The sequence below is a fragment of the Eriocheir sinensis genome, chromosome 20 (assembly GCF_024679095.1).
Source record: "Eriocheir sinensis breed Jianghai 21 chromosome 20, ASM2467909v1, whole genome shotgun sequence".
Classification (NCBI taxonomy): domain Eukaryota; kingdom Metazoa; phylum Arthropoda; class Malacostraca; order Decapoda; family Varunidae; genus Eriocheir; species Eriocheir sinensis.
Genome location: NC_066528.1, coordinates 13,796,666 through 13,807,646, shown reverse-complemented (window position 1 = coordinate 13,807,646; position 10,981 = coordinate 13,796,666). Strand labels below are relative to the sequence as shown.

The following is a 10,981-nucleotide window of genomic DNA, read 5'->3' as shown; positions in this document are numbered from 1 at the left end:
GGGCAAGGCGAGGTAGAGATTGCGTACATAGTCAACGCAATGGGTATACTTCTTAAAACTAAGTTGCACTCCTAAATACTTATAACATTGTACTCGGCCTAAGGCGACAGTATTAAAGCTCGGTGAACGGCATATTTTGAGACTTGTTTGATATTTAGTTTTTGAGGCAATGACAATCAGACATGTATACAAAGGTCCTCAAGGTGCTGCAGGGCAGTGGTCAGGGTTCCAGGGGAATCACACTGAATGAGGATGTCGTCGGCATAAAGGACAATTTCAGTGCCCCGAGGAAAGGAGTGCCGGGCAATCTTATCCATAAGGATATTAAATAACACGGGGCTTGTGTTGTAAAGAGTGTTAATGTCTCTCTGCAAAATACTGTGAGAAATTAAATGGTTAGACTTAGAAATTGCAGTAGCTAGGTATATAATTTTAGATCATTAGCAAATAAGCAAAACTTACAATTTAGTTTTGAAACAATATGATTGATGTAGATGAGAAAAAGCAAGGGACCAATTACCGACCCTTGGGGAACACCACTGCAAAAATATCACAGTTTACCATTACCACAGTTCAGTTTAGGCGTAATATGTAAGCTGTTGCTATAGATCATAGTACTGTTATCCTTTTTCTAGTTTCCATATAGGCATATTTTTTCCTATATCTACAAAGTATACTGGTATATAGTTTTGCTAAAAGATATATCACTGATATGCTGATTTGTGATGATCTAATGGAAATAGAAAATTATATTTCTGAGCAAACATTTATTTCAGTGTTCCTAGGTAGTTTCATTATAAAAATATATACTGTTTTATGCATTTTATGATAAACAGTAGCAGGAATAACAAGTAAAATTAGCTGGCACACATTAAGGCAATGTTGTACGATTCTGGGGAAGTTGTGCCCAATTTCGGGAAATTTTGACATCTGTCTGGGGAAATCCCCGACTGGCAAAGTGGGAGCCCTGCTCGTACGTCTCTCTCTCTCTCTCTCTCTTTCTCACACACACACACGCGCACGCATTATTTCTCCTCCCTGCCTCCCGTAAGATTTTTACATATGAACGTAAGGAGTCTGCAAGAGGCCGGTCGGCCTATACAAGGCAGCTCCTGTACACTCAACCCCACCTTACCTCACCATCCATGGCTTTATCTAACCTCTTCTTGAATGTATCTACGGTATTGGCACCCACAACATGGCTCCCAAGCCTGTTCCGTTCGTCCACCACTCTATTGGTGAACCAATTCTTGCCTGTCTTTGTTGAATCTGAATTTGTCTAACTTAAAACCATTGCCACGCGTCCTACCTGGCTCTTTCACTCTCAAAATTTTATTGACATCCCCTTTATTAAATCCCTTCATCCATTTATAGACTTCGATCAAGTCTGGGGGTTGGGATGGCATGTTCCTCCCTTCTCCCTTGTTGTTTACCTGCAACAATAAACTATCAATCAATCAATCAGTCTCCTCGCAACCTTCGCCTTTCTAGAGAGTACGTGTAGATTTAACTGCTTCAGCCTGTCTTCATTAAGGCAAGTTTCTCACCCCCTGAATCATCTTTGTCATCCTCCTCTGTACTGATTCTAACATCTTGATATCCATTCTATAATAGGGGGACCAGAACTGAACTGCATAATCGAGATGAGGTCTAACTAGTGCTAAGTAAAGTTTGAGGATGACTTCAGCGCTCCTATTGCTCACGCTCCTTGAGATGAAACCCCAGTACTCTGTATGCCCGATTTTTAGCCTGAATGCATTGAGCCCTAGGACGGAGGTCAGCGCTCACTAGGACTCCTAATTAAATTAAGTCTCTCTCACGCCCAGACCTGCTTAGAGGAGTGTCATTTAAGGAGTAATTATGTAAGGGGTTATTCCTACCTACACTTAAAATGCTACACTTCCCGACATTGAATTCCATCTGCCACTTCCCCGCCCAATCATATAGTTTTACTTTTTTCTACTATTTTTGTAATAATTTACACTCAAGTAAATATCACTTAAAATATTATACTTATATATATACCTGCAAACTTCTTATTGTGCCTGAGAGAGGGAAGGTCATTAATTTTGCTGCTAATTAATATATATGGCTGTCGGAGGGGATGTACGGAGATAATGTGTGTGTGTGTGTGTGTGTGTGTGTGTAATTCACCAGCAGGAGCTCACACACCACACACCCCATCCCGCTTGCTCAAGGGTGGACAGTAACGGAAAGAATCTGGCTTGAGCGGGCTCGAACCACACTGATTTTGTCATTCAGATCGTTAAAAAAAAATCCTCTTAATTATGCCGCCCTGCCACCACTCCCCCCCCCCCCCCCCACACACCATGCACTGGTTCATAAACTTCATATCAGCTAAGAACACGATAATTGCAGCCATAAGTCTCCTTGACAGGCAGCATTCCGGTGGCTGTGTTTTATGAGCGAGGATGAATGAAAACAAGACGTTCTCCTTGAGTGAATTAATAAGGTGACCACATTACAGCAAGGCCAAGGTTACCATACCGAGCGGCCCTTCCCGCAGCCCATCGCCTCCTTCTCTTTTACTTATGGACACGACGGCTTGTTACCACACCACATTTACTACCTTAGCGGGGACTCTCCATCCCTTGTGCTACTGATAAATAACTCATAGATTCTTATTCATGGCTAGAAGTATTGTAAAGTCGGAGTTAAAGAGCTAAAAACAGAGATGCTACCCCAGTGACCTTGAGGACGTCTCGAAAACCCCGAAGAGGAAGAGGAGGAGGAGCAGACGGTGACCAGTAAGCCATTAGCAGGCGAGGATGGCGGCACAGACCCTATTGCACCTCAGACCCGCCCTCAGGCCCGCCAGATCCTTCCTCCCGGCCCTCAGAAGTATGTCCATCAAGGTGAGAAAAGATGTGAAAGGTGTGTGGCTGAGGGCAGAGAGGGGTCACCGGGGACAGTATGGGGGGCTTCTTTAGTGTTCGTCTTCAGTAGCTTTATTTAAGACTTATATCACCTGCAGACTGTTAATTGATTCTGTATGGACTTATTATCGCTTTGTCTTCCTTCCCTGGTGCCTGGGAATGTCCATGGAGGTGCAGGAGGTGGTGTGAGGGCAGGGCTGGGGTGTGACTTTGGGTCCGGCCACAGCGGTCATGTGCTTTGGGGGGCTTTATGAGGTGTTCAGGCACTGACAACGCATACATCCATGACACGCTAGTACTTGAGGCCATCCTGGTGCTGAATAATGCAAGAATGAGAGCTTTGCATAGGTTGAAATGGGTTGAAATGTCCCTAGTTTGGGGTACGTTGTCATGGTTTCAACGTTTGTGTTTGCTTGTGCGTGGCTCACGTTCTGCCTCTGTTGTTGAGTCTTCATAAGATAGGTTGTCCACTAAAAAATAATATGCATATTTCAGGGGTTAAAATGAATAGGTGAACAGTCATAATGCCTAAATTTTCCCAAATTTTGGTGGTCTTCAAGCTTGGAAATAAAATTCCTGCCATCACATTTTCAAGTTTATATGGTATCACAGGTTGCATACATGCCATTACTTGGTTAATTGGTTAGCTTAGATGGTCAGTGAGGGGGGTATTTACTTCTTGCAATTCATTGTGCCAATGGAGGAGTATAAAAGATATGTGGTTAGGTTATAATTTTCATTAACCAAGGGGCAGTTTACATACTTAAGTTGGTGTCACACTGAGCCTTTTTCCTCCAACCGCAGTGGCGGTAGGGGCAGTCGGCAGCTCCAACTTTTCCGGGTGTGCCTCACACACCGCCAAGGTCGGTTGCCTTTATCCACAACGTAAACAAAGCAGTCGCCCTGTATCGACATGGCGCTGTCTGCTAAAGTAAGGGCTGTTGCGGCTTGTGCTGCCGTTACCCAAGTTATAGTGTTGCTGCAGTTAAATGGAAGGAAGAAGCGGTTGTGGGCACGAGCATGGCTTCAAAGATGGGAGGGCAGGAGTTTACCCGAACTTCGTCAGAGAACTATGCTGTGAAGACTACTATTTTCATAGAAAGCAGAAAAGAGTTTTTTGACCTGTGGTCCCACAGTATAGGGTGTTCTCTTATCTTGTCAATTAAAAAGTAAACAAAGCAGCTCTGCCAGTCCACTTGAGTGCAGTTTACCAGTTGATGGATTTCTCAGGTTGGCGATGAGCTGCCCAATGTCGATCTCTATGAGGAGACGCCTGCCCACACCGTGAACACCAGAGACCTTTGTGCTGGCCGGAAGGTACTCATGTTTGCTGTGCCCGGAGCCTTCACTCCAGGCTGCTCCAAGGTGAGTTGTTTCTCATTGGTTGTCTTAATTTCTTAACTATTCTCATAGGAACAGGCACAGCAGAGTGAGTTTCCAGCTGATCTTGCCCATACACTTCAGCTTTCCATAGAGTACTAATATTCTCCTCTTGCCCCTTGTTCATAAGTGGATGGCCAGGACATCATATATCCCATATATATATTTATCATCAGGGAAATGATAAATTTTACATGTATTTAAATGTTTAAATACAGTGTAATCTTTTGTTTTGCAATGTATTCTGTTTTCTTAACCCCTTAACGATGACTATGACGCTGGCGTCATATAATTTTTTCTGATGTGGGTGACGAGCATGATGCCAGCGCCGGAAAACGAGAAGCTCTCTGTAAATTGAACGGCGCACGTGACTATGTATATGTCATTCCTAAGTGACTAACTGGCACCTCTTTTGTCCCTTAGATGACTCCGTGCTAGAAATAGTTTACAGTTCCTGCCTATGCATAATGGCATCTGCAGAGCAATTATGTTCCCTCAGCCGATCTGTTTCGGCGGTCTTCCTTTAGTTTCTACTCGTTGTGTGCATGCTGAGCGTAGTCATGACACCTCCACTGATTTACCTGATGTTCTAGAATCTAGATGAACCAACATCTTGTTCAGAGGAGTGGGAAGTGGAAGTTGGAATTTTTGGGGAATCATGGAATTCCAGCCAAACGGTCAGTCCAAATCATAATCTGATTTCACTGTTGAGTTATACAGATGATTTTCTACAACTTTTATTCTGTGAGATTCATTCCAGAATATATAAAAAAAACTACAATTTTTTTTTTGGAGTTTCACTGAAACATTGGCTCTCTGTAGGCAGTAAATTTCCAGGTCAAAGATTATAAACTATCTTTTTAGACTCCATCGCGTTAAAATGAGCAAATTTTCTTCCATAAATTTTCCTGTATGTCGCACCAGTAAAAACTTGGAATTATGGGGAATCATGGAATTCCAGATAAATGGTCAGTCCAAATCATAATCTGATTGCACAGTTAAGTTATACGGATGATTTTCTACAACTTTTATTCAATGAGATTCATTCCAGAATAAAAAACTACAATTTTTTTTTGGGGGGGTTTCACAGCAACTTTGGCTCTCTGTAGGTAGTAAATTTCCAGGTCAAAGATTATAAACTATATTTTTCAGACTCCATCTCGATAAGGAGCAACTTTTCATCAATAAATTTTCCTGTACATTGCACCAGTAAAAACTTGGAATTTTGGGGGGAATCATGGAATTCCAGCCAAACGGTGAGTCCAAATCATAATCTGATATCACAGTTGAGTTATGCAGATGATTTTCTACTACTTTTACTCAATGAGATTCATTCCAGAATGTAAAAAAACTACAAAAGTTTACCAAAATTATTTATTGTTTCTCCACAACTTTGGCTCTCTGGAGGCAGTAAATTTCCTCGTCAAAGATTATAGAATATATTTTTCAGACTCCATCATGATAAAATGAGGAACATTTCTTTAATAATTTTTTCTGTACGTTGCACCAATAAAAAGTTGGAATTTTTCGGGAATCATGGAATTCCAGCCAAATGCAACAACCTAGAAAGAAACGGATTTCACAGCAGGTTGCTCCAGAAAAGTGTCTATAAAACATCTCTTATGACTTTTTCTCAGTTTCGAAGTGTATTTTTCGATGACTTTTGCGTCATGGGGGATCACCCGAGAAAAACTTTTGCTGCTCTGAGGGGTTAAGCATTGTTGTGTATCAGTTACCTACTTGCTGAAAGGAACGTGCAGATCGCAATACTTTGGGAGAGGGGTGCCAAATACAGTGGTGGGCATGGTTCCGCTAATTAGCGAAGCTAACTTTTTCGTTAGCTGATTAACTTTTCCTCTAACTTTGGAAATGGTTAGCGGAACAATTAGCTTCCGCTAAATGTAGTTCCTCCTCCGCTAACTTTAAGTCCACTAAAAAATTCATACAGGTTTGTTCTTGTCTGTTGTGGGCAGACACAGCACCAGTTAAGCCACATGGCGCAATAATTTCAGGGCTTCCACTTTTGGATAAATTGTGTTTTAAAGTAGGCTAATTGGACAATTATTAGGGAAACTTTATGGTATTTTAGGGTAATGCATCTTCTATTTCCAACTCTTTGAACTCGGGATTTATTAACAGGAATTTGATATTTTTCACCTGACAAGAAATAAACTTAAAATGATAAAAATAAAAGTGTCTAGAAAAAAGTAAAATATGCATAAATTTGTGAGAAACCGTGAGTAAAATATATGGATTAAGGATAAACTGGAGGCTTCTTTCTCTTCTCTTCTTGTTGTTACTTGTTGAGCTCTTTGTTCAGTTCAGCTGCGACGTTGTCACCGTGTGGTCGTCGCATTCCTTATTGTCGCCTTGTTTATTGTTATCGACGTCATGGAAAATGACCCGAGTGAGGATGTTTTTGTTCCGCCTGAGGATGCTGACCCTGTTAAGGAGCCGGCAGCAGCTGTGGGTGAGGCGAAGGACACTCAAACTGACGGCCATGAGTTCCAGAAGTTCCGGAACCCATGGCCCCACCTGGAGAAGTACTTTGTCCTTAAATCAAGAGATATGACAAATGCCAATGCCTTCCAATTCCGGTGCGTCATGTGCCACCCAAAGGAGACCATGCATGCTATACCTTTCTGGAAAGCTATATGTCTAAGCTGCAACATATTGAAATTTCATGTCTATGTTTCTTTTTAAGGGCTTTAGAGCCAAAATACTAAACTGAAGCTAAATTCATGTATATAAAAGTTAGTGGTTAGCGTTAGCTTCCACTAATTTCTTTATCAGTTTAGCGGTTTAGCATAATTGAAGCTAACTTTTTATTATATTACCAGTTAGCAAAGCTAACTTTTCTGTTAGTGGTGCCCACCACTGGCCAAATATCAGGTTCTTTTCTGAGATGGAATGAACTAGTGTCTGCTACCTGCCACCTTAAATTGAAGTACATTGTAGGCCAGGGTGACGTGTGATAATCCATTTTACTTTACCCAGTTCTAAAAATTGGTCAGATCAATTTATCCTCTCTCTCCTTAAGTGTGTATGATGGTAAACATGGCTTATAATGCAATTTACAAAAGATTTTGCCACTCAGTTCCTCCCTATTCTTGGGGAGCATAATGGTTTGTTTTGTAACCAGAACCACCCAGCAACAATGATATTTGAGTGAAAAGTAAAAATGCTGTCAGCTGCATGATTATGAGAAGATCACGCTAATGTACATTCTATACTCTTTTGCTCGTAGCTTCAAGTTAGCCGAAGCGGATGTGTCGATGAATCTTCATTTTTTTCAATAAGTAAATTTCTACATCATATGACACCAGGTAGAAGGGAATCATATAGCTGGTTGCCAAGTGATAGTTAAATAAAAAAGCAAAACTTGAGGTCATTTTGTCAGGTAAGTAATCTTGGCACTACACCATTCCTTCACTCACTGCCTCATAGATAAATCAAACATTGTTCCCGAGTTGTTTTTTTTGCAACCCCATTGGACTTGAATTATTGTTACTGTTGTTTATTTATGGATCACCTTATTTTCTCCACAGACCCACCTGCCTGGGTACATCAATAATGCAGACAGCATCAAGGCCAAGGGCATCCAGGAGATAGCCTGTGTGGCTGTCAACGACCCCTTCGTCATGGCCGCCTGGGGGGAGACTAAGAAGGTTGGAGACAAGGTGAGAACAGCGTCTCTTGTTTGTTTAACCCGGTAGCAGAGGGGATCATGTTTCTTAATGGTCCCTCTAAGCGAGAAAACTGAGAAAAAATCATCACTCACACAAACCATTTCATAATATATATGAAAGCATTTGTGATCAGTTTATGTATCATCTATTTTGGGGGGTTTATATCATGGCACAAATTTGGCCCGTCGCTGCTGCACGGTAAAGACACAAATTTGGCCCGTCGCTGCTACCGGGTTAAGTGAGTGTGAGGATGTGGGAGCCAGTAACACAATGGTGGACACATGAATTCACTACTTTCATAACATTGCGATACTTTTTATGGCTAACCACTGTCATTGTTCATATTGTATCACATTGGCCTTGTGTCCTGGGGTAATGAGTTCTTCCCACCACAGGCTCAAGGATAAGTGCAACTGAGATGAGCACTGAGGCCATGCACAGCTATAGCATATGCCCACAATTTTATCTTTTACCTTATTGTCATTGTGGTTACCTAGATGTTGGTTGTACCTGTGATCTAGACTGAAGAATATCTGGTCACTTTAGGCTCCGAGGACAAGACATGGAGACGGGTGGGAACTGAAGCGTTGTGGTATTCTGCGCGCCCTAATTTCACCCTCTGGGATTCCACACACAGATTCGCATGCTGGCCGACACAAGTGGGGAGTTCACTAAGGCTGTGGGTTTGGACCAAGACTTGGCTGTCCTGGGGGGCTTGAGGTCGAAGAGGTACTCCATGCTGGTTGACGATGGGCGAGTGGTGCAGCTCAACGTGGAGCCTGACGGGAAGGGCTTGTCATGCTCCCTGGCCGAGAACACCTTGTCCAAACTGTAGGTCGTGCCTCATGGCCTGCTATGTGTTCGTGTGCTCTGAAGATCCAGATATGTCACTGCGTTTGATCTTGCAACACTGAGTTGTGTAATACATACCTGAGAATGTTGATTTTAATAGGCTGAGAAGCCCTAGCCAAACTAGGAGGTCTTGCCACTCAGTCAGGCTTATTCCTAAGATCCAGTTTCCTCCCTGGCGTGAAGCAGGATTGTGCTTTCAGTGGAAAGTGTATGATAAAGATTTCTATTCTTTCTCATGAAGTCATAATAATTTTGAGAATACTTTAGCCAACATTTTGGTAATTGTTCTGGATGTCTAAATTCTTATACTGTTTCTTATGAAGTCTTACTTCAATTTTAATAGTAAATCTTTCAGACTGGCCTAAAAATATTTTGTCTAAGCTGTGGCCATGATGCTTAGCCAGGGAAGACTTTCAAGAACCAGATAACTTGTTCCCTCTCTAAAAGAATAAGGTTCTTTTGTTGAACTTGTTTTAGGGATTGGAACTGTATGATATCAACTTTCAGCCTCCTGAGTAGTAGTTTGTATAAACATAGACATTAATTGTAATATTTTCCCCATAGTGCTGTATGCCATACCTGTTCAAATTTAGTTGCTAGTGTTTATATATATATATATATATATATATATATATATATATATATATATATATATATATATATATATATATATATATATATATATATATATATATATATATATATATATATATATATAAAAGACATACATTTTTATACATTCAACATATGACATAACAATGATTTATTTTCAGAATAGTAACAGGAGTTAATTTCATGAACTCCACAGGTCAATACTGCATAATTATTTCAGGGTCTTACTGTCCAAGCAGTAAATGATGCCATGCATATTCAGCCATTGTGAAAAAGACATGTGTGGCATTTGTTGGTCTTACTTGTTGTCAAAGCAAGGGTGCCTTAAAATAATAGTCAGGACTAGCAAAGTTCTCTTCTTTCAAGAAAACTGAGGTGAGTGGATTTATGAGGAAGGTGAGGAAAGAGGTGTGCAGTGATGTGCCAAAACTGAGAGGTTCCTTTGCCAGTGCTCGGTGGAGATGGTGATGCTAATGTTGAAAGTGGCATTGAAATTATTGTGTCATATTTGGTTGTGACATTCAATTAATTACATGATTGTACTATTTCATGATTTTTGTCAAACTGAACAAAACTGACATAGACAAAGAATCATTCACTCGGAAATCAATGAACGATATACGGAAATAATTCAGGATAACTCTTTATTTCCTTAAAGGAGACCACTGATTTTTATTACCAAAATATCCACGAACAAGTGAGTGTGTGATGGTGGTGATTACAGGCCGTTTTCACAGTCACTTTGTTTGTTTTGCTCGTTACCAATTGCGGCGATCGGCACTATAATTTTCCACATGAAACTGGCCTATGGGGTAGTGTGGGCTGCAAAGGAAGCGAGAGGTGTTGAGAGTGTGTGGCAAGGTGCGGGGCCAGGCTAACCCTGCAGCCGCCACTACCCCATCAGCCAGTTTTACGTGGAAATACTATAGCGGCGATCGCTGCCATTGGTAATGATCAAAACAAACAAAACAACTGTGAAAGCAGCCCTACGTTAGACTATTCAGCGCACATTTCTCAAGACAAAGCTTTCCTCAGGTCAGAATACTGTGGTGGTCAAATGTAAGCCTGTAATAGGAATGGGAGTAACATGTCTGCACTCTATTCCGCTCAAGGTGAGAACACATCAGGAAAGTAGCTCCTCCCATAGGTGATGGAGGAAGGGCTTGGCTGCTCTGGTGCTGGTGATTGGTGGACACTTGATCTGATGGGGTTGGGCAGAACAGCGTTGCCAGATTGTCGTACTCTACCTCTTGTGTTTGCCGATTTCCAACCCCAAAACTGCTTTCATCACCCAAATAACTGCTTCTATATATGGTTTTCGTTCAAGTGGCTAATTATTGGTGCTTCTTGGCAATAGTTATGGGCCAGAAACCAGTAAATACGCGGCTCTGAGTACGATAATCTGGCAATGGTGGGGCAGAATCAGACTTCAGGTAGGAGGGCAGCAGGCAGGGCTTCTCTGGTGCATTCTCTCCTTAGGCTAAATAGAGTATAGTCCTCACAGGTTGTTCAATATAAGCTGAATTTATGCTCATTTCTTTGCCCCACCAA

The 10,981-nt window shown here is 41.5% G+C and overlaps 1 protein-coding gene across 1 annotated transcript; it reads left to right on the top strand.

Annotated features, from left to right (window-relative positions):
• Nucleotides 1-2,663: 2,663 nt before the first annotated feature.
• Nucleotides 2,664-9,995, top strand: LOC127001207 (peroxiredoxin-5, mitochondrial-like). The gene is made up of 4 exons (XM_050865430.1): nucleotides 2,664-2,876; nucleotides 4,128-4,262; nucleotides 7,826-7,957; nucleotides 8,604-9,995. The coding sequence occupies exons 1-4, from the start codon at nucleotides 2,790-2,792 to the stop codon at nucleotides 8,799-8,801; spliced, it is 552 nt and encodes a 183-aa protein (XP_050721387.1). The 5' UTR covers nucleotides 2,664-2,789; the 3' UTR covers nucleotides 8,802-9,995.
• The last annotated feature ends 986 nt before the right edge of the window (nucleotides 9,996-10,981 follow it).